General features: G+C 36.0%; 1 protein-coding gene across 10 annotated transcripts in view; it reads left to right on the plus strand.

The window, feature by feature from the left end:
• ATRX (ATRX chromatin remodeler) overlaps nt 1-26189 on the plus strand; it is a 281986-nt gene that overhangs the window by 189506 nt on the left and 66291 nt on the right. For all 10 annotated transcript variants that reach the window (XM_043897152.1, XM_043897156.1, XM_043897154.1 and 7 more), the window contains 6 exons: nt 1986-2123; nt 3120-3295; nt 4673-4790; nt 9875-10005; nt 11844-11932; nt 12062-12234. In XM_043897152.1, coding sequence (XP_043753087.1) covers nt 1986-2123; nt 3120-3295; nt 4673-4790; nt 9875-10005; nt 11844-11932; nt 12062-12234 — 825 coding nt within the window. The remainder of the gene's footprint in view (nt 1-1985; nt 2124-3119; nt 3296-4672; nt 4791-9874; nt 10006-11843; nt 11933-12061; nt 12235-26189) is intronic.

Consider the following 26189-nt stretch of genomic DNA (forward strand, 5'->3'; position numbering starts at 1 on the left):
TGTTGTTTTTCTTGTGATTAGACTGATGTTGTAGTGACAGTACACATGGAATATTGCCAAGCAGGTATACTCATCTGAGCCTTGGTGTCTGAAGTTTGGGCTTGGTCACATAGACATGGTTGACCACTCATGTGGGTCATCTTAGTTTCTAGTCCGTCCCTCCAGAAGTTGAGAAGATGCTACATGCCCAGAGCTGATCTCCCTTCAGCCCCATCACATTGTTAGCATAGACTATCTCTAATGTTTCCCAAGCCATCCAGGTAAACAGATTTTTATCAAGTTAGACATTTCTGGAATTTAGAGGTTACTGCCCTAGAGCTGGAGGCAAAGGCTAAACTTTTTTTTGTGCCACGTTAATCCTTTACTTCACTACATATATGTGTATATAGATAAAAATTAACCATGTTTGAGGTGGTTATTTAAATAAAATGGGATCATAATATAGATTTTGAAACTCTTTTCCTTTTGTTTAGTAACATAACACATTTGACATATCTTTGAAGGATAGTACAAAGAAATGTACATCATTAATTTTAAGTTCTGCAACATTCCATCATAGCATAGTTTTATTAACCCCTTTGACCAAGCTTTTAAGTTGTTTCAATTTTCCACCATAACAAACAATGCTTCAGAGAATATTTCATGTATCTTGTGATACTTGTGGAAATATATCTTTAGGATAAATTCCCAGAAGCTAAAATTTGGGTCAAGGGTGCAACATATTTTACATTTTAGTAGATATTATGAAATTGTCTTCCACAATGTTTGATTAACAGCTTGTGAAAAGTGAAAGTGTTAGTCGCTGTCTTGTGTCCAACTCTTTGCAACCTCATGGACCACCAGGCTCCTCTGTCCATGGAATTCTCCAGGCAAGAATAGTGGAGTGGGCAGCCATTCCCTTCTCCAGGGGATTTTCCTGACCCAGGGATTGAACCCAGGTCTCCTGCATTGCAGGCAGATTCTTTACCATCTGAGCCACCAGGGAAGCCCTGTTGATACTAGCTTAGACTTCCACAAAGAATGTATGAGTACCTACTTCACCACACCCTCATGAACACTTAATAATAGGTAGTAGTAATCATTTTAATCACTTGTATAAAAGATAATTTTTCTATTTAGAAAACTTTTTAGTATTCAAAATAAATAATAAGTAGTTTTTACATATAATGCAAGATACATATTTTCATTTTTAGAAAGTTGATTAGTAATCTAAAAATAAATCTTATTATTCATGTAGCCCCATCTGAACATTGAATAGCAGTTGTGTTTTTTGATCCATCATACTGAAGCAGTTACTTCTGAAATCATGTAGAAGATGCATTCTCTGTAATGCCTAAAATAGAGGGGATAATTTGACAATTGCTATTGTTTAAATCAGTGTTTAGGTAATTTATGTGTATATTAACCTGCAAGCAATTTGTGGTTACAGGATACTGTAGCCAAGAATGCATATGGTTATTTTCATAAAACAAATCATATGTATTTCTTTTGAAAGAGCCACTCTCTGGTATGAGATCTGTAGCTTGGACAATGTTTTTCTCCCTACCTCGATACCCATGTAACAGTCAGTTTAGCTGTCCTTTATCAGTTAAAATTTTTCCCAGCAATGAGTACTAGTTATTTGAAGTAAGTCAAATGGGAAGTACTACTTGTTCTATTGTGATTTCTACAGTGTTTCTTTAAATGTAACTTTTGAAATTTGTCTTTTCACATATATATAAGTTACTCTTAGTCTCAAGTGATAGTTTTAACTTATATTGTACTCTTATTCAGAGGCCCTTAAGTATCATCATAATAGTACTTTAATAAACTTAATACTGTTAGTACCACATTAACCAAATACAGCAGCAGATAAAATATAACTGTTCTTATCAGGATGTTGTTTCCACAGCATCTTTTCATAAGAGCAGCACTGTAAAGTGATTAACTTTACTTAAATGGATTGTGCTTTTAATTTTATTATGTATTAAATGTTGTTTTTCTAGGACCTGACTTTGTTGTTTGTGATGAAGGCCATATTCTAAAAAATGAAGCATCTGCTGTTTCAAAAGCTATGAATTCTATACGATCAAGAAGGAGGATTATTTTAACGGGAACACCACTTCAAAATAACCTAATTGAGTGTGAGTCAATGTGTAAAAGAATGTATCCAGTTTTGGAGGAGTTACTGATAGGAACTTGGAAGGAAATGCTATGCTAAATGAAAGTTTTAGGAAGGTGGAGATTGGAGGAGAGTTGTGTTGAATTGATGTTAGGATACAGTTTGCTGAGGCTGAGGATAAATGATGTGAACCCAGAGAAGTGACTTGTGAGTTTCCCTCATTTTCGTATGTGTGTGGTGACACTAAAGAGGGAACATGAGTTACTCAGCAAATAACAAATTGAAATATCCCATTGTAATCTGTTCTAATAGGTTTTTGTTATTTTTATGTTATTTCCATTCTCTTAGTATTTTTATAGTTACTGTTTTCTGTTTTATTATTTGAATACTGGTTATTGTTTCACTTTATCTTTCTTTACGTTTATCTATAATAAATATCTATATTTTATCTTTATTTTTGTCTGTCCCAGTTTTCCCCTTTGTTCTTGCCCCATTTATAGAATGTTACCCTGTTTCACATTGTGGTCCTGTATAGCATAGGGCAACTATTTAGGACTTCTTGAACTAAATCAGTTAATTCAAAATTTGATCTAGTGGCTTATTACTTGATTTTATTATTTTGGTTCAGTATCTATGTTGTTTTTACAAGATACCCTTGCTGATCATAAAGTCATGGTTAGAATTACAGAGCGGTTGTTTTATACTCAATATCTATTAGAAAGACTAGTGAGTTAGAATAAAGTGTTCTAGGTGTTGTTTTTCCTAAACATTCATTTCCTAAACAGTCTAGAATTTTGGATTGGGTTTTATTTGAATTTCTCATCTGGTTTAGGTAATCCATTTCTAGATCAGACTGATAAACCAGTGTTTAGTCTACACTCAGTTTTGTGTTCTTTCTTTGTATCTTAATTCTAATGCTGCCATGGCATGCATTTTTGACATGAGCATTTTGTCAGAGAATTTTTCTCAGTTCTTTTAGCTATTACTGTTGTTAATGAACTAATATCTTCTTTCTTAGATCATTGCATGGTTAACTTTATCAAAGAAAATTTGCTTGGATCCATTAAGGAATTCAGGAATCGGTTTATAAATCCAATCCAAAATGGTCAGTGTGCAGATTCTACCATGGTAGATGTCAGAGTAATGAAAAAACGTGCTCACATTCTCTATGAAATGTTAGCTGGATGTGTTCAGGTACAAGTACATTCCACAGTAATAATATATTGTTACTTTGTTATATTGTAATCTCAAAATGTTTTCTGAATTTAAACTTGAATTATTTTGTGTTTCCGTCTCCTTCTTTCAGTAGTTTTAGAGTTAAATCTTCTTGCACTCTTTTCCAAAGTGTATTTAGTATTGCAATACAATGTTGTAAAGTAAAATAAATAAATAATTTTAAAAAATTGCATTGAGATGCTTAGAACATACTTGATTAATTCATTTGCTGGATGTGTAGCTTTATATGTTTATATGTTAATGTTTAGATTTTTCTCAATCTTAAGATAGGGGATATGTAAAAGGAACACAGCTATTATGATTAAGAAATTTCTGTGCTCACCAGATTTTATAGTACAGTATTCCGAACCTCATTTGTTTGAAATGGTTGTAGGAAAGGCACTTAGGAATTATGAAAGAAGTAATCCTGAAGAAACAGTTTTGTTAATTCCAAGTACATACAATAACTTTAATGGACTAATAGTGTTCTTTACACATAGATCTTCAGTAAACCATTGTTAATGAGTAGATAAGTATGTAGAGACTGACCAAGCAGTTAATAGATCTCAGTTCTTTATTTTTCTTAAGACACCAGCTATTAATGGATGTAACAGATGAGATAGGCTGTCCTTTTGACTGACTGTACTACCGTTATATAAGGTAAAAGTCATTCTATTTGTTCAGGTTACCCACAGGTACTAGCAGGTACTCTTATTTCTGTATTACTGCTACTACTTAGGTGGCATTTTTCTGATTTAGGTAGTCATTTGTATCTATCACATTAGTGTTCTTTCTTTTCTGTTCCTATGTTATATGGTTTTAAGAATGCCTATACATGGCTTATTTTCTCAATTGGACAAACATTCCCCCTGATGTTATATGTTATCCTCTGGCATGTTGGCACATTTTACCCAAAGGATAACCCAGACTGCATTGGACTTTGATTCATCCGTTTTACTGTATGATTAAAGCAATTTTTTTTTTTGCTAGCACTACCTACTGTATCCCCTCCCCACCTTTTTTTTCTTTTCTTTTTTTCTATATAGAGGAGACCATTTGAAAACCTAAATTGCTCACTTGGTAGTATGGCCACTTCAATTTAAAACCTGCCTGGTGTGTTGCAGTATCTTTTTACCAGTGAGTCATACTGTGTAGTCACATGAAATACATTAACTGCAATTAAATGGGATCATTGTGTGATTAAAGAGGGTAAATATATTTAAGTAAATGTTTTCTTATATGTCTGGTACCTTTTATTTGTGTGCACTTTTTAGTTGCAAGCAGTGATGATTCTTAGAGCAGTTAATTCCTGTCATATATTTAACTAATTTTCCTTCTGTTTATTATTAATTACAGAGGAAAGATTATACAGCATTAACAAAGTTTTTGCCTCCAAAGCATGAGTATGTTTTAGCTGTGAGAATGACTCCTATTCAGTGCAAACTCTATCAGTACTACTTAGATCACTTAACAGGTAACAAATACACTTAGTTTATTGTTTTTTTCTTTCTTAAGACCTTCTTTTTCTGAAGAATGCTGTAGTGGTAATTTTACCACATCAGTTGTTCTTCTGCAATTTGGATTTGCATAAAATGGTATGTTTATATTGTAAAAACAAAAAATATTTCTAATTAAAAAACTAATATTCTCAAAATAAAACTAAGGAACAAACTAGTGAAAAAATATATAGAATATATCAATAATGCCTTAATTTGTAAAGAGCTTTTATTTCATAAAATATTATGTATTTGACTAAATCCATAAAAGAAGATATATAAAATTCCAATGTATTACTAAAAATATCCAACCACATTAATAAAAGACCTATAAGTCAAACTCATGAAATTGCTTTTTTAGGTATCAAATTGACAAATGTTGAAGGGAAAAAAGGGCAAAATACAAAGCAGAGCACATATTATGTCCCAGTGTTATAACAAAAGTGCACGAAATGCCTAAAATACACAAATATCTTAATAACACGTTATTTTCTGAGTGATTACATTATGAGGAACTTATACTCTTTTCCATGTGCTTTTTTAAAATTGTTGTTATTTTAAAATGCTTATTTTTTTAATCTTTGACCATATTGGGTCTTAGCTGCGGCATATAATAGCTTTTATTGCTGCACACGGGCTTCTCTTCACTTGTGGCACGTGAGTTCCAGAGCATGTGGGCTCTGTAGTTGCAGCATGCTGGCTTTTCTCTAGTTGTGGCATGTGGGCTGAGTTGCCCCACAGCATGTGGGATCTTAGTTCCTGGACCAGGGATTGAACCCGTGTCCCCTGCATTGAAGGCAGATCTTATCCACTGGACTACCAGAAAGGTCACTCTATGTGCTTTTAAAACATACAGCAGATAGATACTGTTTCATCATCAATAAATTCAGGTGTTCGTATGTGTCTGTTTGTCCAAGGTTGTCACCATTCACAGAGCAAAACGTTAGTTTCTGTTTGGTCTGGAGTGAAATTTTTACTTGTTGGTCACTTTATTCTGGTACCTTTCCCCAGTTGATATGCCAGATTTATTTAGGGGCTATAGGTTAGAAGGCACTCTTCAGCCATTTTTAATACAAGAATTGATCAAAAAATAATAGAGAGTGGAAGTTTATACATACACATTACAGTGATGCTTCATATTAGTAGTTAAAGTAACACTCTTTGTGACAGATAATTTCTGTTTTAGAAAATAGAATAATGATGATGGTCCTCAACAGTTGTTCTGCTTTGGGGAAAACAGGTTTCTAATGTTTGTATTTTATAGAGATTTTTTGCTTTATTTTTAAAACAATTTTCTGACTGACTTTTGAAAGGAGATCATTTCTAGTAAGGCACACATTTTTGTTTGTATATTAATCATAAGCTATTAGATTTATTGTACCATTTGGACTTGAATGACAAAAAGTGCAGACATCATTAAGTAACTAAATATAGTCATTCCAGTGAGAAAGAGAGAGAGGGATGTTGAGACCTGTCTTTCTTTAATCTCTGAATAATAAAAGGTGCTAAATTTGGTCACTTAATATTTTCTCCAAAATATTTAAAATTTTGTCTCATTGTGGGGAATGTGCTGTTATAAAATATTAAAGAATCAGTTATGTTTAATAACCAACAGCAAAATGTTAATAGCTCATGTATAGATATTAAAACATACTCTTTCTAAGAGCAGTGTAATATTTAAGATTTAAGGGGACCTCATTTTTTATAACTTTAATTGATAGGAGTAAATATCTAAAGTACTAACTGCTATAGCTTCTTAACTAAGAAAGGTATGGTTGTTAATTTTTCTGGTACCATGAATCTTTTAGTCATGAGAATGTCTTGGAATTTCCCCTCTACTAAATGTGATGTTTCATTTTCCTTAAAGTAGAATAACCTGAGTTAATAATCCCTTGGAAAAAACTTTCATAAAAGGCCAAATGGATTATATTAAAAGCTGCTTTATCTTGATTCTCACTAGTAACCATCAAAGTGTTTCTCCCAAAATGTCACCTATCTCACTTGCAATTAAAATCTTTGATACTTTATTGATTACATAGTCCAAAAATACTTTTGTTTCTTTATTTGACTCTTTTTATATTCAACTTAGCTTTAAGAAGTTCACATAATTGTTTTCTTTTAATACTAGCAACAATTTGATGGTAATTTTAGTAGTAATAATTTATGGTATATTTAATATTAGCAGAATTAAAGTCATAAAAGACTAAATTTAATGAATTTCAAGAAAATTAGTATCTTCGTAATTTTCCTTCATTCTCTAAAAAATGCAGTTCTTTTCTTTCCTTTTTACCATCAAATTCTCTGGTGACTCAGACAGTGAAGAATCTGCCTGCAGTGCGAGAGATGCAGGTTTGATTCCTGGGTCAGGAATTTCCCCTGGAGGAGGGCATGACAACCCACTCCAGTATTCTTGCCTGGAGAATTCCATGGACAGAAACCTGGTGGGCTACAGTCCATGGTGTCACAAAGAGTCAGACACAACTCAGCAGCTAACACTTTCACTTTCCATCAGAAGTTTCTGTTTACATGTAAGCCTCTGCCTTCAGTAAACACTTTAGGTTTTATATGTATGAATACTTAGTTTTAAAACAGCCTGATTTTTAGCTTAAATCACTATTAAAATCCATACATTGTCTTAGGCATGCTGAAATGGAGCACATACAAAAATAGTCTACAGAATGGAAGAAAATATTTGTAAGTCATTTTCCTAAAAGGGATTAATATCCAGAACATATAAAGAACTCTTACAACTTCTGTGTGTGCATGTGCTCATTTGCTTCAGTCATTTCTGACTCTGCGACCCTGTGCACTGTAGCCTGCCAAACTCCTCTGTCCATGGGATTCTCCAGGCAAGAATACTGGAGTGGGTTGCCTTGCCCTCCTCCAGGGGATCTTCCTGTCCTAGGGATCCAACCTGTGTTTCTTATGTCTTCTGCATTGGCAAGCGAGTTCTTTACCACTAGCGCCACCTGGGAAGCCCCTTACAACCTAACAACAACAAAAACCAAACCTAACAACAACAAAAACCAAACAAGTCAATTCAAAAACGGACATAGGGGTTTTCAATAGACATTTCTCCAAAAAAGATATACAAGTGATTGACAAGCACATTAAAAGATGCTCTATATTATCACTAGTTATTCAAGAAATGCAAATAAAACCAAGAGATACCATATTACACCCAATAGGATGACTCTCAGATAAAGATAAGTATTGGAAGTGATATTGGAGGAAATAGAACACTTGTGTAGCTGCTGTGACAAAAGTGTGGCAGTTGCTCAAAGGGTTGAGCAGAGAATTACCATGTGATACAGCAATTGTACTTCTAGGTAAAATTCTACTTTCAAAATAATTGAAAGCAAGAATTCAAAACAGATAGTTATCAATTCATGTTTATATAGCAGCATTATTTGTAATAGTCAAAAACATGAAAGCAATCAAAGTGTCCATCAAGTAATGAATAGATGAACAAAATATGATATATGCAAACAATGGAATATTACAATCTTTTAAAGAAATTCTGATGGAACTTGGAGACATCATGTTAAGTAAAATAAGTCGGAAACAAAAGGACAAATACTGTGTGATTACATTTAGAGTTGACTAGAAGAGTCAGATTCATTTAACCGATACAGAGTTTCTGTTAACAATCATGGCAAAAGTTTTAGAAATGTAGAGTGCTGATGGTTGTACAACGTTTTGATTATACTTAATGCCACTGAATTGTCCTCTTATAAATAGAAAACAATAAAATCCTATTATCTTTAAAAATGAATGGATCTATGTACTACACATTACAAGTTGATTCAGTGGTTCTGGAGTAGGGCTTAGGCAGCTGCATTTTTATAATTCCTCTGCGTGATTCTGATGTACCCTCTGCCTGAGAATCACTTCTCTAAATGTTGCTCAATATGATTAGCCATCAGGGAAATATAAATCAAAACCAGAACAAGATATAGCCATCCCTTAGCCTCTTTAAGTGTTCAAGTGTAAAGAGACTCATTTATGTCTTTGTAGAAATAAAAGGATTATAAGAGAATGCTATCAAGAAATTAGATGCCTCATTTTCACAGCAATGATTTCTATCATACACAGTGGCAATACCTCTAATCAGGCAAAATAGCGAGTACTGTATTTTTATGCTTTTTTATTCATATTTCATATCATTACTGAATATACATCTTGTCCCTCATGGAGATGTGAATTCAGATCTTTTAAAACTGTGGACAGAAAAATGTTATTGTTTAAATACCGTTCTTTTAAAAGATCAACTTTGTTCTTTTGTGTTTTACCCCCTTGATAATTTTGTCATATTAATGAAATGTACATTCATTTCATTTTTACTTCATTTTCATATAAAAAATATATTGTTGAAGTTTCTCTGGGCAAAATAAATAATTTTTTCAACTTGAAAAACAGTTTTTATAAATACTGGGTTTTTTATATAAGAGTTTTGATTAAGTACTGTATACAAAGAGTGGCTTTATCTAAAGCAGGAATTTGTAATCTAGAGCACATGTATATGTGCTCATGAATCTAGCACATGAATCTAGGACCTGAATAAGAAAATACTGCCTGTTTCCACTAACCTCTATCAAAAATATGGCATTTTTCTAGTTATTAATTCAGGCAATAAACCATAGTAGTATTAGTGATAACTGTGACTTTGTTACCAATAGAAATAAGAAGTATTTCTACATATTATTGTTGTTACTGATATCTCAAACTTATTTACCTTTATCAGTACTTCAAAATTTCAGGCCATTGTTAAACTTACTACTATATTTGTTATTTAATGCATTAATAAGGTATGCATATCACTATACCACAAGTTTGTTTTTTTAACATTTTGGTTATTTCTGTATGATGGGTTTCTTTTGTAATCCTGTTTATTTTATGTGTTTTGAAATAGTCTAAAAATGAGGGCCTATTAGCTTCTCTACAGGGCCAGAGTATTCTGATGCACAGATCAATCTAAGGTCCTAATACAGAAACACCTTGGTTGAACTAGAGAATTCTTATGTCTTAACATTAGCTCTTTTTTTTTTTTCCTTTTGATCAGGCGTAGGTAATAGCAGTGAAGGCGGAAGAGGAAAGGCAGGTGCAAAACTTTTCCAAGATTTTCAAATGTTAAGTAGAATCTGGACTCATCCATGGTGTTTGCAGCTGGACTACATTAGTAAAGAAAACAAGGTAAATTAACTAACCTAACCTAAAATTGATCAAAAGGTATCTGTAGTAAGTAGAATAACTTTGGAAAAAGGTTGATCTGTATAGACTTAATGTATATTCAGATTTCTTTTTCTTTGTGGTACATTTCAACCTATTTTATTTCTAGTTAATTACTGTGTTTCAATGAATTGTGATTATGGAAGGGGTGTTAAATGTTCATCTTTTAAAAAATTTTTAGTGACATATAGTTGATTTACAATGTTGTGTTACTTTCTGTTGTATAGCAAAGTGAATCAGTTGTACGTATATCCACTCTTTTTTAGATTCTATTCCCATATAGGTCATTACTGAGTATTGAGTAGAGTTCCTTCTGCTATACAGTAGGTCTTTATTATAGTATTGTGTATATGTCAATCTCAATCCCCTACCCCCTTCCCGATGGTAACCATAAGATTGTTTTCTACACTTGTGACTCTTATTTCTGTTGCTTAAATAAGTTCACTTGTACCCTTTTTTTAGATTCCACATATAAGCAATATCATACAATATTTGTCCTCCTCTGTCTGACTTACTTCACTCAGAATGATAATCTCTAGGTCCATCCATGTTGCTGCAAATGGCATCATTTCATTTTTTATGGCTGAATAATATCCATTGTATATATATATACCACATATTCTTTATCCATTTCTCTGTCAGTGGACATTTAGGTTGCTTCCATGTTCTGGCTATTGTACACTTTTTGAATTACAGTTTTTTCCAGGTATATGCCCAGGACTGGGATTGCTAGATCATGTGGCAATTCTACTTTTAGTTTTTTAAGGAACCTCCATACTGTTCTCCATATTGGCTGTACCAATTTACATTCCCACTATCAAGGCTTCCCTGGTGGCTCAGACAATAAAGAATCCGCCTGCAATGTGGGAGACCTGGGTTAGATCCCTGGGTTGGGAAGATCCCTTGGAGGAGGGCATGACCACCCACTCCAGTTTTCTTGCCTGGAGAATTCCCATGGACAGAGGAACCTGGCAGGCTACAGTCCATGAGGTCACAAAGAGTCAGACACGACTGAGCGACTAAGCACACACACACCAGCAATATAAAGGGTTCGCCTTTCTCCACACTGTCGCTAGTATATATTGTTTGTAGAGTCTTGATGGTTGTCATTCTGACCAGTGTGAGATGGCACCTCGTTGTTTTGTCTCTGGTTTCCTTTGCTTTGCAAAAGCTTTTTAAATTTTAATTAAGTCCCATTTGTTTATTTTTGTTTCTATCTTCATTACTCTCAGATGTGAGTCAAAAAAGATCTTGCTGCGATTTATGTCAGAGAGTGTTCTGCCTATGTTTTCCTATAAGGGTTTTATAGCATCCAGCCTTACGTTTAAGTCTTTAATCCATTTTGAGTTCATTTTTGTGTATGGTGTTAGGAAATGTTCTAATTTCATTTTTACATATAGCTGTCCAGTTTTCCCGGCACCACTTATTGAAGAGACTATCTTTTCTCAATTGTATATTCTTGTCTCTTCTGTCGTAGATTAACATCTTTCATAACCATAGTAAAATAGTCAAAATTAAGAAATTCAAATAAGTACTAGTAACTAAACAATAGATGTTAATTGGATTTCATCAGTTTTTGTATTTACATCCTTTTTCTTTTCCATGAGTCAATCTAAGACTTCACGTTGCATTTATTAGTCATATCTGTGATGTTTCCTTTATTTTTTCCAATATATTATAGTTCTTCAGTTCTTTCTTATCTCCTAACAGTGAACTTATCCTTAAATGAAATAGACATCATCATTATAATTTCCAGTATAAATTGAAATAAATTCTTAAAATGTTAATTTTTTTTTCCCTAGGGATATTTTGATGAAGACAGTATGGATGAATTTATAGCTTCAGATTCCGATGAAACCTCCATGAGTTTAAGCTCTGATGATTATACAAAGTAAATTGAATACTTTTTGTGCCCTGTGTTGACATGTTTAAAATCCCAACTTGCTGATTGTCTTCTAATAATTGGCACTTGTATTTTTCCTGTGTTTCCCTAATCATTTGGATTTGTTCTCTTTTTTAGAAAGAAAAAAGCAAAGGGGAAAAAGGGAAAAAAAGATAGTAGCTCAAGTGGAAGTGGCAGTGACAATGATGTTGAAGTGATTAAAGTCTGGAATTCAAGATCTCGAGGAGGTGGTGAAGGAAATGTGGATGAAACAGGAAACAATCCCTCAGTTTCTTTAAAACTGGAAGAAAGTGAGTCTAATAAATCTTGCATATATCATGGAACATTGATTTAGAAAATATCATGTCATTGTAAAGTCATGCTTCTTTCCAGTTATTAATTATCCTCACCAATGGGCTCAAAGGAATATCTTTCCACAATTGGTAAGCATCTAGGATAATCATATGCACATAATAGCAACAAATGTTTAATGAATGTTAAAGTAGAAGCAAACCATTGTGCTCTCTCTGGTATTTAAGAAGAAGGAAAAAAAGAAAAACTAACATTTATTTACACATATATGCCTAAATTCTATATTATTTTCACTCCATGTGTTAGCTTACTTAATTCTTGAACAGCCTCACAATATTGTTATATCTTTATAAATGATTGGTAGAAGAGGATTCAGACCTAGGTATATCCTATTTTAAACCCACCATGGTGATTTCACTTAACTACATATAAATAACTGTAAGCATTTCAGGTAATAAACTATGATTGTCATTCATTTTATACAGTAAAGCTAGTTTTGAAACGTCTTTTTCCTTTGTAATTCTTCATAATCTATTTATTGACTATTTTAGATTTCCCTTGTCTCAGGTACAGTTGTGTCATCTACTTCGCTTTCTCTTTCTTTCTTTCTCTTGTTCATGAGTATAAACTCAATGAAAGTCTTCCATTGAACTTCCCAGTGGCTTAAGTTCTCTTTACTCATATCTACATTTGAAGGATGAATACTCAGGCTCCACATTGTCCTAGAGCAGTCTGACTAGACGTTTAGAAACTCAAGTGCTAGGAACAGATAGCTGAATATTTAAAATATCTAGAGACACAGCAGTATAAATAACTCTAAATATGTGGCATTTGTGAATCATGGAGCAAAGTATAGACCATCTGTGAAGAGAAGGGAGATGTGGCTGCCAGCTCAGTGAATGATCTATGAACAGACAAGCTTAGCTGGTCTCAGGCCTGCAGCTGTACAAATTTGGTGATTCCCTGATAAACATTTCTCTCTCAGTACCTCCTTGGAATAGACAGATGGCAGCCTAACAACAGACCTTGGCTTACTTCTCTGAGAAATCAGGGGAGTAGTATAAATTAAATTGCAAAATTTCTTTTCTTCTTATTTTTGAAATTTAGTTAATTTATTTATTTTTATTTTTGGTGACATTGGGTCTTAGTTGCGACGCCTGGGCTCTGTAGTTGTGGTGTACAGGCTTAGTTTCCCTGCAGCATGTAGGAACCTAGTTCCTTGATTAGGGCTTGAACTCATGTCCCCTGCACTGGGAGGTAGACTCCCAACCACTGGACCACCAAAGTAGTCCCTCTTTTCTTGTTTTTGTCCCCTGCTATCCCATAAAGACAGCTTAGCAGTGTTCATCTTCCAATTAGATTTAAAGTATACTTAAAGGAATACTTGGGCTTCCCTGGTGGCTCAGAGGTTAAAGTGCCTGCCTGCAATTTGGGTGACGTGGGTTCGATCCCTGGGTTGGGAAGATTCCCTGGAGAAGGAAATGGCAACCCACTCCTGTATTCTTGCCTGGAGAATCCCATGGACGGAGGAGCCTGGTGGGCTACAGTCCATGGGGTTGCAAAGAGTCAGAAAGGACTGAGCGACTTCACTTTCACTTTTCACTTTCTAAAGGAATGGTTAAAGTTTAATTTAAGGTGGTGGGAATCTCCTGCTATTTTCTCCTCTGGTCTCCTGATCTACATTTCACTTAAATTTTCCTTAGTCTCTCATCTCATAATTAGAAATAAATAGCTCATAGCTTATGTGTTCCTGGGAATGATTTTTCCTAAAATACTCTTGTTGAAGTTTTTCTTATAACTTATGGTTAAGAGAAAAGAGAGTAGACCAACCAGTATGTATCATCATACTGTGCTCTAAATCGGTTACATAAAAGTATGTTGAGGTATAGATCCCTTCATCAGTTGGAAGTACAGATGGGGTCTAATGCAGCTGGGTTGCTTTCAGAAATGAGGAGCTTCTTCCAGTTTTCCTGTTGTGCTATTATAAGTATTAGGTTGGTATAAACATAATTAATGGTTTCAGACAGTGATTTTTAAATTATTATAACAAGGCTCAAACATATTTTTATTAATCAAAATAGGAACCATTAAAATCAATGCAGTTTTGCCAACAAGAAGTAAGTTTGCTTATTCCTGTAACATAAAGAATCCATGCTTCAGGATTCGATGATCTCTTGGAAGGCATTTTCTGCCTCCTCCTGGTTTTGGAATCATTTTCCCAGGAAAAAGTTGTTGAGATGCTTGAAGAAGTGGTAGTCTGTTGGCAAGAGGTCAGGTGAATGTGGTGGATTAGGGAGAAACCTCATAGCCCAATTCATTCAACTTTTGAAGCATTGGTTGTGTGATGTGCGGTCAGGCATTGTCATGGAGAAGAATTGGGTCATTTCTGTTCATCAATGCTACCTGTAGGCATTGCAGTTTTCGGTGCATGTGATAAATTTGCTGAGCATACTTCACAGGTGTAAATGGTTTCTTTGGTATTCAGAAAGCTGTAGTGGATCAGATGGGCAGTAGACTGCCAGTCAGTAATCACGACTTTTTTTTGGTGCAAGTTTGACTTCGGGAAGTGCTTTGGAGCTATTTCTTGGTCCAACTGCTGAGCTGGTTATCGTCAGTTGTCATACAAAATCCAGTTTTTGTCACATGTCACAATCTGTTTGATTAATTGTTCATTGTCATTGCATAGAATGAGAGAAGATGACACTTCAAAATGATTTTTTTTGACTTTCGGTCAGCTCGTGAGACACCCACTTATCGAGCTTTTTCACCTTTCCAATTTGCTTCAAATGCTGAATGACCATAGAATGGTCGACAGTGAGTTCTTTGGCAACTTTTTACATAGTTGTAAGAGGATTGGCTTCAGTGATCCTCTCAGTTGTTCGTTGTCAACTTCTGATGGTCAGCCACAGTGCTCCTCATCTTCAAGGCTCTCGTCTCGTTTGCAAAACTTCTTGAACCACCACTGTACTGTACATTCATTATCAGTTCCTGGGACAGATGTGTTGTTGATGTTGTGAGTTGTCTCCACTGCTTTATGACTCATTTTGAACTCAAATAAGAAAATCACTTGAATTTGCTTTTTGTCTAACATCATTTTCCTAGTCTAAAATAAATATAAAATAGTAAGTCATAACCCATTAGCAAAAAAGCATAAAGCAAGAAATGGACAATAAAATATGACCACATTTATTTAGAATGTATTCCAGTATCAAAAAGCAAATTTCAACAATGCAAAAACCACAATTACTTTTGCACCAACCTAATATCACTTTCTGTATTTGCTGAAATATGGAAAAGACTATAAAGAACTGGAGCACAGAGTAGGTTGCTACATGTTATGAACATAAACGCAGACAGGGAAAGCTGTGGGTTCCAAATGACAAACTTCACCTATTCCTCTAGTGTGTAGCTCTCTGTGGTCAAATAGAAGTCATTCATATATGGGTGTATTTCATTTTTTGCAGCTCTCTGCATGTATAGTTGATCAGAAACATTTTTTAGAACAAATAGATGATAAAAATCCATTTTTGTTCTTTAGATCTAGATCTATATAAGGCCGAGTAGATCACAGCATATGGTCATATATACCTTGTATATATCATTCATTTTTTGGCCATGCTTTGTGACTTGCAGGATCTTAGTTTCCAGACCAGGGATCCAACCTGGGCCCTGGCACTGAAAGTGCCAAGTCCTAACCACTGGATTGCCAGGAAATTTCCCTCCAAAATCATTTTCTTATAGTAAATGTAAAACCTGAATTGTAAGTATTAAGGAACCAAGGTGTTGCACCTGGAAATGGAAATGGATACTATTAATAAATAAGTAGGTGGCTGTAATTGACCTATCATTTTTCACTACATATTTCACTTTCCTTTAAAGAGTTGATATCTAATTGATTTGCATTAGCCTTCTGATCTTTCTGAGAAACAGGATCTTGAATAAGTCATTTAAGTTTACCTTACAGCATCTACATCTTTGTGTTTTAGTTTAGTATCATATTAGGATACTTTGTGAGGAGGAAATGACTGTATATAAACTACTTCAAAATATTTGAATTATTATTATTTCACAGCAAGCATACCTTGTTTTATTGTAGTTCACAGATACTGTGATTTTCACAAATTGAAGTTTGGTGGCAACTCTATGTTGAGCACATCTATTGGCACCATTTTTCCAATAATATTTGTTCACTTTGTATCTGTGTGTCACATTTTGGTAATTCTCACAATATTTCAAACTCTTTTGTTACTGTTATGTTTGTTATAGTGCTCTGTGATCAGTGATCTTTGATGTTACAATTTTAATTGTTTTGGGGAGCCATGAGCCACACCCAGGTAAGATAGGCAACTTAATTGATAAATATTGTGCTGTTCAGGTTCTGACTGATCTACCAAATGGCCTTTCCCCTGTGTCTCTCCCTCTCCTCAGGTCTCCCTGTCCACTAAGACACAAAATATTGAAATCAGGCCAATTAATAACCCTACAATGGCCTCTAAATGTTCAAGTGAAAGAAAGACTCATTTGTGTCTCACTTTAAATAAAAAGCTAGAGATGATTAAGTTTAATGAGGAAGACATGTCGAAAGCCAAGATAAGCCAAAACTAGGCCTCTTGCACCAAACAGCTAGTAGCCAGGTTGTAAATTCAAATGCAAAGTTCTTTAAGGAAATTAAAAGTGCTACTCCACTGAACACATGAATGATAAGAAAGTGAAACAGGCTAATTGCTGATATGGAGAAAGTTGTAGTGGTCTGGATAGAAGATCAAACCAGCCATAACATTCTCTTAAGCTAAAAAGCCTAATCCAGGGCTTGACCCTAACTCTGTTCAATTGTAAGAAGTGTGAGAGAGGCAAGGAAGCTGCAGCAGAAAAGTTTGGAGCTAGCAGAGGCTGGTTCAGAGGTTTAAGGAAAGAAGCCATTTTCATAACGTAACAGGACAAGGTGAAGCAGCAAGTGGTGATGTAGAAACTATAGCAAGTCATCCAGAGGATCTAGCTAAGATAATTCATGAAGGTGGCTGCACTAAACAACAGGCTTTCAGTGGAGACAAAATGGTGTTCTATTGGAAGAAGATGCCATCTAGGACTTTCATAGCTAGAGAGGAGAACTGGATTTCCAGCTTCAAAGCGCCAAAGAACAGGCTGACTCTTATTAGGAGCTAATGCAGCTGGTGACTTCAAATTGAAGACAGTACATTCTGAAAATCTTAGGCCCCTTAAGAATTATGCTAAACCTACTCTGCCTGTGTTCTGTAAATGGAACAACAAAACCCGCATAACCTCACATCTGTTTACAGCATCGTTTACTGAGTATTTTAAGCTCACTGTTGAGACCGACTGGTCAGAAAAAAAGATTCCTCTGAACGTATTACTGCTCTTGGTCACCCAGGAGCTCTGATGGAGATGTACAATGAGATTAATGTTGTTTTCAAGCCTGCTAACACAGCATTCTTTCTGCAGCCCATGGACCAGGGAGTCATTTCGACTCTCAAGTTTTATTATTTAAGGAGTACCCTTTGTAAGTCTATAACTATCATAGATAGTGATTCCTCTGATGGATCTGGGCAGTCAGTTGAAAACCACCTGGAAAGGACTCACCATTCTAGGTACCATTAAGAACATTTGTGACTCATGGGAAGAGTCCAAAATATGAACATTAACAGGAGTTGGGAAGAAGTTGATTCCAACCTTCATGGATGCCTTTGAGGAGTTCAAGACTTGAGTGGAGGAAGTTACCGCTGATGTGGAAATATCATAGCAAGAGAACTAGAATTAGAATTGGAGCCTGAAGATGTGACTGAATTGCTGTAGTCTCATTATAAAACTTTAAGAGATGAAGAATTGCTTCTTGTGGATGAGCAAAGAGAGTGGTTTCTTGAGATAGAGTATGCTCCTAATGAAGATGCTGTGAAGATGGTGGAAATGACAACAGAGACTTGAGAACCTTTCTTAAACTTGATAAATCCATGGCAGGGTTTGAGAGGATTGGTTCCAATTTTGAAAGAAGGTCTACTGTGAATAAAATGGTGTCATATGGCATCACATGCTACAAAGAGATAGTTCATGGAAGGAAGAGCTATTATTGGTGCAGCAAACTTCATTTTTTAAGGAATTGCCACAGCCACCCCATTATCAGGAACCTGACTGTCAGCAGCCATCAACATGGAGGCAAGACTGTCCACCAGCCAGAGCAATTATGACTTGCTTCAGTGAGATGAAGGTTAGCATTTTTTAGCAATAACTACTTTTTAATTAAGGTATGTGCATTGTTTTCTTAAGACATAATGGTATTGCATACTTATAGACTACAGTATAGTATATAAGGGCTTCCTAGGTGGAGCTAGTGGTAAAGAACCCATCTGCCAGTGCAGGAGACGTAAGAGATGCAGGTTCGATCCCTGGGTCAGGAAGATCCCCTAGAGGAGGGCATGACAACTCACTCTAGTATTCTTGCCTGGAGAATCCCACAGATAGAGGAAGGAGCCTGGTGGGCTATGATCTATAGGTTTGCACAGAGTCAGACACGACTGAAGTGACTTAGCAAGCAAGCATAGTATATAAACATAACTTACAAGTGCTGGGAAACCATGAAGTCATGTGACTCACTTTATTGTGCTATTTGCTTCATTGTGATGGTCTGGAACTAAACATGCAATGTCTCTGAGTTATGCACTTGTTTTCAGAGTAAGCTTTATCAGTGAGCATTTATATTTGAAAACGTAAAGTAGATTGAGGAATACGATGGCACAAGAACACCCTGTCTTTACCTACTCCCCTGAGCACACTGATCTACACCTATATATAGCACACTTCTTGAAGAAAATATGAGGGCCCAATATGCTGGTGCTGCCAATAGAAGAACCACATAGAAACTAATAGGAATGTCAGAGACACAGTATCCATGGGAATCTCTCCTCTTTCAGGATGATCTACAGTAGAAAGATATATTGCTGAGGCATCCAAATGCAGACACACTCGCTCTGGGACACAGTGAAAAAACTTTAAAAGCACCTAGAGTATATGTAAAGGAAATATGTTTACTAACCCTGAAGTTGCTGCCAAAATGACAGGGAGCTGCTGGAGATCTGGCTTGGGTAGGAGGCACTGATGATCACAGTTGTCTGGAGTTGCCCCCTAGGACTCCTCCTGGCCTGTGACTGCTGTACTTCCAGCTGCCCCATCAAGGTAGCCTACAGCCCAGCACTCTTCAGGGATTGCTCCTGGACCATGTCCTCTCCAGCTCCAGCTCTCCTTCTAAGGCAGCCTTATACACAGTACTTCCCAGGGGGCTGCCCCTGGACTGGGCCTGCTCCAGGCTCTTTGGTCCCACCACTGCAGTATTGGGCATAGTGTTCCCCAGGGATTAACCCCTGTTGGTGCCCACTGCAGCCCCAGCCAGCCTGCCAAAGCCTTTAGGCCCACGTGGTCTACACAGGGAATGATCCCATATAAGGCCTCTTCAAGATTAGGAGAGGTAGTTGTTTCTCTTAATTTATAGAAATGTAAAGGAAATAAAAATAATGAGATAGAGGAATGTGGTCCAAATGAAGGAACAAAATAAAACCCCAGGAAAAAATAAATCCCAGTGAAACAGACATAAGTAGTTTACCTGAGAAAAGATTTTAAAGAAACTGTCCTAATGGGGCTCACCAGACTCAGGAAAAGATTGGAGGAACTCATTGTAAGCTTTAATAAAGACTTAGAAAATACAAGAAAGAATCAATCAGAGCTCAATACTGAAACTGAAATGAAAAAGTTGCACTTTATGGAATCAGAAGCAGATGAGATGACATAAAGTGACAAGCAATGTGATAGATAAAATAGTAGAAATTATCCCCATAAGAATAGCAATAAGAAGGAAAGGATTTTTTAAAAAATGAAAGTATATGAGCCATCTGTGAAACATCAACCATATTCACATTATGTGGTTCCCAGTAGGAAAGAAAGTAACAAAAAACTTTCTTGAGAAATAATGGTAGAAAATATCCATACCTAGGGAAGGAAACAGATACCCAGGTATAGGAAACAGAGATCCCAAATAAGATGAACCCAAAGAGACTCATACCAAGGTACATCATATTTAAAATGGAAAAAGGTTAAGATAAAAAAGAGAATTTTAAAGACAAGAGAAAAACAGCTAATCATATATCAATAGAAGGGAACTCCCATACCAAAATACATCATATTTAAAATAAAAGTTTAAGATAAAAATAGAACTTTAAAGACAAGAGAAAAACAGCTAATCATGTATCAATAGAAGGGGACTCCTATAAGCCTATAAGCTGATTTTAAAGCAGAAACTTTGCAGTCCAGAAGGGAGTGCCAGGATGTATTTAAAGTGCTGAAAGGATAAAAATTTACAATCAAGAATACTCTGCCTAGCAAGGTTATGATGCAGGCTTGAAGGGGGCAATAAAGAGTTTTTCAGACAAGCAAACAACTCTAAAGAAGTTCATAACCAGTAAACTGGCCTTCAATATTAAAGGGTCACTTTTGAGGGTAAAGGAAAAGGTCACAACTAGAAATAAAATATATGAAAGAAAAAAATCACTGGTGATGGAAAATAGATGGTAAAGGAATTAGATCAGTCACTTTAAAAAGCTAGTATGAAAGATCAAAGAAAAAGTAGTAAAAAGAATATCAGGTATAAGTAGTTACGGGATACACAAAATAAAAAGAAATTAAATATAACAACAAAAAATAAAATGTGACAGGCAAGTGAAAATGGAGTGCTTTTTTTGGATTGATTGATTGACAGACTGGAAAGGAGGATTTAATGCTGGGCGTGAACAAGCAGTGGAGAAGCCAAGGCTGTTGTGATTCTGTGACCTGCCATGTGTCCAGGGGGCCATAATTAATGATGTATTTGACCCCACAGCCAAGTGGGATGAGTTGCTTTTCTGCCACCATGTGTTCAAATTCATTGACTTTAAACTTAGTAAATCCTCACCTTTTGGACAGGTGAATCTTCTGTTGGCCAGAGAACTAGAACTTGGCCCTGTGTAGGGCCTCAGTCATGTGTTCCTTATTCTTCAGCTTGGTGCTGATGGACATGATGACTTGACCAATGTGTACTGTGGCATTCCAAAGGCACCCTACATACATTCTTAGAGCTTGTCAGCCTCGGCACAGGACACTGTCTTGTTGATGCAGATGTTGTGGAAGGGTGATGTGTTTGGATGTGGAAACCATCTTTGACATAGCTTTTCACCATGTACTTAGTACAAGTAGGGGCAGCCTCCAGTGGAGAACTGCTCATACTCATCTGACACCATATGACCACAGAGTGGGAACTTTTGCCTCATGGTAACCACAAATCAAAAATAGCTACAATGGATACACAAAAAAATAAAAGAATACAAATGTGAAACTAAAGAAATCCATCAAAAAACAAGGGAAGAAACAGTAAGACTGGAACAGAGAAGAACTGAAAACATAACCAGAAAACAAGTACCAAAATGGCAATAACTACATGCCTTCCATAATTATTTTAAATGTACATTGACTAAATGCTTCAATCAAAAGACATAGGGTAGCTGAATGGATAAAAAAGTATGACCCATCTATATGCTGCCTGTAGCAGACTCCTCAGATCTGAAGACACACATAAACCAAAAAAGAAGAGATTATAAAAAAGATACTCCATGCAAATGGAAAAGTAAAGAATGCTGAAATAGTAATACTTATATCAGACAAAATAGGCTTTAAAATAAAAACTATAAGAAAAGACAAGGAAGGGCATGCCATTGTGATAATGGGGTCAATCCAACAAGAGGATATAACATTTATAATTATTCATGTACTCAACATAGGAGTACCTAAATATATAAAGAAAATATTATAATAGAAATAAAGGGAGAAATGTACAGTAATACAGTAATAGAGGACTTTAATACCCCACTTACTTCAATGGATAGACCATCTAGACTCTAAATTGGTAAAGGACATATTTGGCAAGATGTATTTAATCGATATAGATCATTTCATTCAACAGCAGCAGAATACACATTCTTTTCAAGTATACATGGAATATTTCTCAAGACAGATCACATATCATGTCAAAAAACAAGCCTTAATAAATTTAAGAAGATTGGAATCATATCAAGCATCTTTTTAGATCAGAGTGGTATGAAACTAGAAGTGAAGTAGAAAAAGAAAACTAGAGAAAAACAGTAACATATGGAGGCTAAAAAACATGCTACTAAATAAGTAGTAGATCAACAAAGAAACCAAAGAGGAAATTAAAAAATGCATTGAGACAAATGGAAATGGAAACACAACATTACAAAATCTATGAGATGAAGCAAAAGCAATTCTAAGAGAAAAGTTCATAGTGGTACAGGCCTACTAGAAGAAATAAGAAAAATGTCAAATAAATCATGTAAATGTACATTTAAAGGAACAAGAAAAAGGACAGGCAAAGGCCAGTGTTTGTGGAAGGAATGAAATAATGAAGATTAGAGTGGAAAGAATGGAAATTGAGATAAAAAAGTAAAATTAAATGAAATTTAGTGTTGTTTTTTTGAAAAGATAAAGAAAATCAAACATTTAGCCAGACTTATAAAAAATGAGAGCCCAAATAAATAAAATTAGAAATGAAAAGAGAAGTTACAACCAACATCAACAAAATAAAAAGAATAACAAATTAGACAACCTAGGAGAAATGGATAAATTTCTAGAATTGCACAATCTTCTAAGACTGAATCATGAAGAAATAGAAAATCTGAATAGACCTTATACTACTAACAATATTGAACCTATAGTTTAAAAACAAAAGTCCAGGTACAGATGGCTTCACAGGTGAATTTGTGGGTTCTATCGCTGGGTCGAGAAGATCCCATGAAGGAAGGCATGACAGCCAACTCCAGTATTCTTGCCTGGAGAATCCCATGGATAGAGGAACCTGGTGGGCTATAGTCCGTAGGGTCACAAAGAGTTGGAAGCGACTTAGAACAACGACAACAACAAATGGTAATTTTACGTTTTTTTTTTTTTTTTTTTTGAGGAACCTCCATTCTGTTCTCCCGTGACTAAAACAGTTTACATTCCCACCAACAGTGCAAGAGGTGTTCCTTTTCTTCCCATCGTCTCCAGCACTTACTGTTTATAGATTTTTTTGATGATGACCATTCTGACTGGTGTGAGGTTGTACCTTATTGTCATTTTGATTTGCATTTCTCTAATAATTAGCAGTGTTGAATATCTTTTCATATGTCTATTGGACACATGTATTTCTTCTTTGGGAAAATGTCTATTTAGGCCTTCCACCCATTTTTTGATCGAATTGTTTTTTGATATTCAGCTCTATGAGCTATTTGTATAGTTTGGAGATTAATCCTTTGCAAAGAGCATTGGGGTGCATGTATCTTTCTGAATTAGTTTTCTCTGGATATATCCCCAGAAGTAGGATTTGAGAGCCATATGATAACTCTAGCTTAAGTTTTTCAAGGAACATCCATACTGTGCTCCAGCCCTGTTTACCAGGGCTTCCATGGTGACTCAGATGGTAAAGAATCTGTCTGCAGTGCAGGAGACCCAGGTTCGATCGCTGCATTGAAAAGATTCCCTGGAGAAGGGAATAACTACCACTCCAGTACTCTTGCCTGGAGAATTCCATGGACAGAGGAGCTTGGTAGGCTATTGTCCATGGGGTTGCAAAGAATCAGACACGACTGAGGGACTTATTGAACTTATATGCAGAGTACATCATGAGAAACGCTGGGCTGGATGAAGCACAAGCTGAAATCAAGATTGCCAGGAGCCTGTGCAAGTAGAGCCTGTTAAATCAATAACCTCATATGCAGATGACACCACCCTTATGGCAGAAAGTGAAGAAGAACTCAAGAGCCTCTTGATGAAAGTGAAAGAGGAGAGTGAAAAAGTTGGCTTAAAGCTCAACATTCAGAAAACAAAGATCATGGCATCCGGTCCCATCACTTCATGGGAAATAGGTGGGGAAAACAGTGGAAACAGTATCAGACTTTATTTTGGGGGGCTCTAAAATCACTGCAGATGGTGACTGCAGCCATGAAATTAAAAGACGCTTACTCCTTGGAAGGAAAGTTATGACCAACCTAGACAGCATAGTAAAAAGCAGGGACATTACTTGGCCAACAAAGGTCCATCTAGTCAAGGCTATGGTTTTTCCGGTCGTCATGTGTGGATGTGAGAGTTGGACGGTGAAGAAAGCTGAGCACCAAAGAATTGATGCTTTTGAACTGTGGTGTTGGAGAAGACTCTTGAGGGTCCCTTGGCCTGCAAGGAGATCCACCCAGTCCATCCTAAAGGAGATCAGTCCTGGGTGTTCACTGGAAAGACTGATGTTGAAGCTGAAACTCCAGTACTTTGGCCACCTGATGTGAAGAGCTGACTCATTGGAAAAGACCCTGATGCTGGCAAAGATTGAGGGCAGGAGGAGAAGGGGATGACAGAGGATGAGATGGTTGGATGGCATCATCGACTTGATGGACATGGGTTTGGGTGGACTCCGGGAGTTTGTGATGGACAGGGATGCCTGACGTGCTGCGATTCATGGGGTCGCAAAGAGTCGGACACGACTGAGCTACTGAACTGAACTGAACTGAGGGACTGACATACTGTTCTTCATAGTCTTTGTACCAATTTACATTTCCACCTACAGTGTATAGGAGAGTTCCCTTTTCTACACACCCTCTACTGCATTCATTTTTTAAATTTTAAAAAGAAAATATAGGTTCTGTTATTTTTTAATGACTTTATTTTATATATTGGTTGATTTTTGGCTGCACTGGGTCTTCGTTGCTGCTCATCGTCTTTCTCTAGTTATGGCAAGCAGGGTCTACTTTCTAGTGCAATGTGCATTTTTTCCTCATAGCAGTGGCTTCTTTTGTTGTGGAGAACAGGCTCTACTTGCACAGGCTCCAGTATTTTTGGCTGGCAGGCTCTAGAGCACAGGCTCACTGGTTACGGTTTACAGGCTTAGTTGCCCCATGGCATGTGGAATCCTCCTGGACCTCCAGGGATCGAACCTGTGTGCCCTGCATTGGCAGGCAGACTCTCAACCACTGGACCATGACGGAAGTCCTCCAGCATTTATTGTTTGTAGAGTTTTTGATGTCAGCCATTCTGAGAAGTGTGGGGTGATATAAATTGTAGTTCTGATTTGCATGTCTTGAGAAATGAGTGATGTTGAGCATCTTTTCACATGTTTGTGGGCCATCTGTGTATTTTCTTTAGAGAATTGTCTGCTTAGGTCTTCCACCCATTTGTTGGTTGGGTTGTTTGTTTTTTGTTTATTTTTATATTGAGCTGCATGAACTATTTGTATATTTTTAAGATTAATCCTTTCTCAGTTGATTCATTTGCAAACATTTTCTCCCATTCTGAGTGTTGTCTTTTCATCTTGTTTTTTGTTTCCTTTCCTATGCAAAAGCTTTTATGTTTAATTAGGTCCCATTTGTTTATTTTCATTACTTTCAGAGATAGAAAGAATCTTGCTGTGATTTATGTCAAAGACTGTTCTGGCTATGTTTTCTTCTAAGTTTTTAATAGTGGCTTTGCATTTAGGTCTTTAATCCATTTTGTGTATGCTGTTAGGGAATGTTCCAGTTTTATTCTTTTACACGTAGCTGTTCAGATTTCCCAGTACCACTTACCGAACAGACTGTGTTTTCTCCATGGTATATACTTGCCTCGTTTGTCATAGATTAGGTGGCCATAGGTGCATGGATTTATTTCTGAGCTTTCTGTCCTGTTCCATTGATCTATATTTGTTTTTGTGCTAGTACTGTAGTATCTTGATTACTGTAACTTTGTAGTATAGTCTAACGTTGGGGAGCCTCATTTCTCTGGCTCTGTTTTTCTTTTTCAAGATTCCATTGTCTATTAGGGATCTTTTGTCTCCATACAAATTTTGAATTATGTGAAAAATGCCATTGGTAATTTGATAGAGACTTCATTGAATCTGTAGATTGCT

Source organism: Cervus elaphus, chromosome X (assembly GCF_910594005.1).
Source record: "Cervus elaphus chromosome X, mCerEla1.1, whole genome shotgun sequence".
In the NCBI taxonomy this organism is placed as follows: domain Eukaryota; kingdom Metazoa; phylum Chordata; class Mammalia; order Artiodactyla; family Cervidae; genus Cervus; species Cervus elaphus.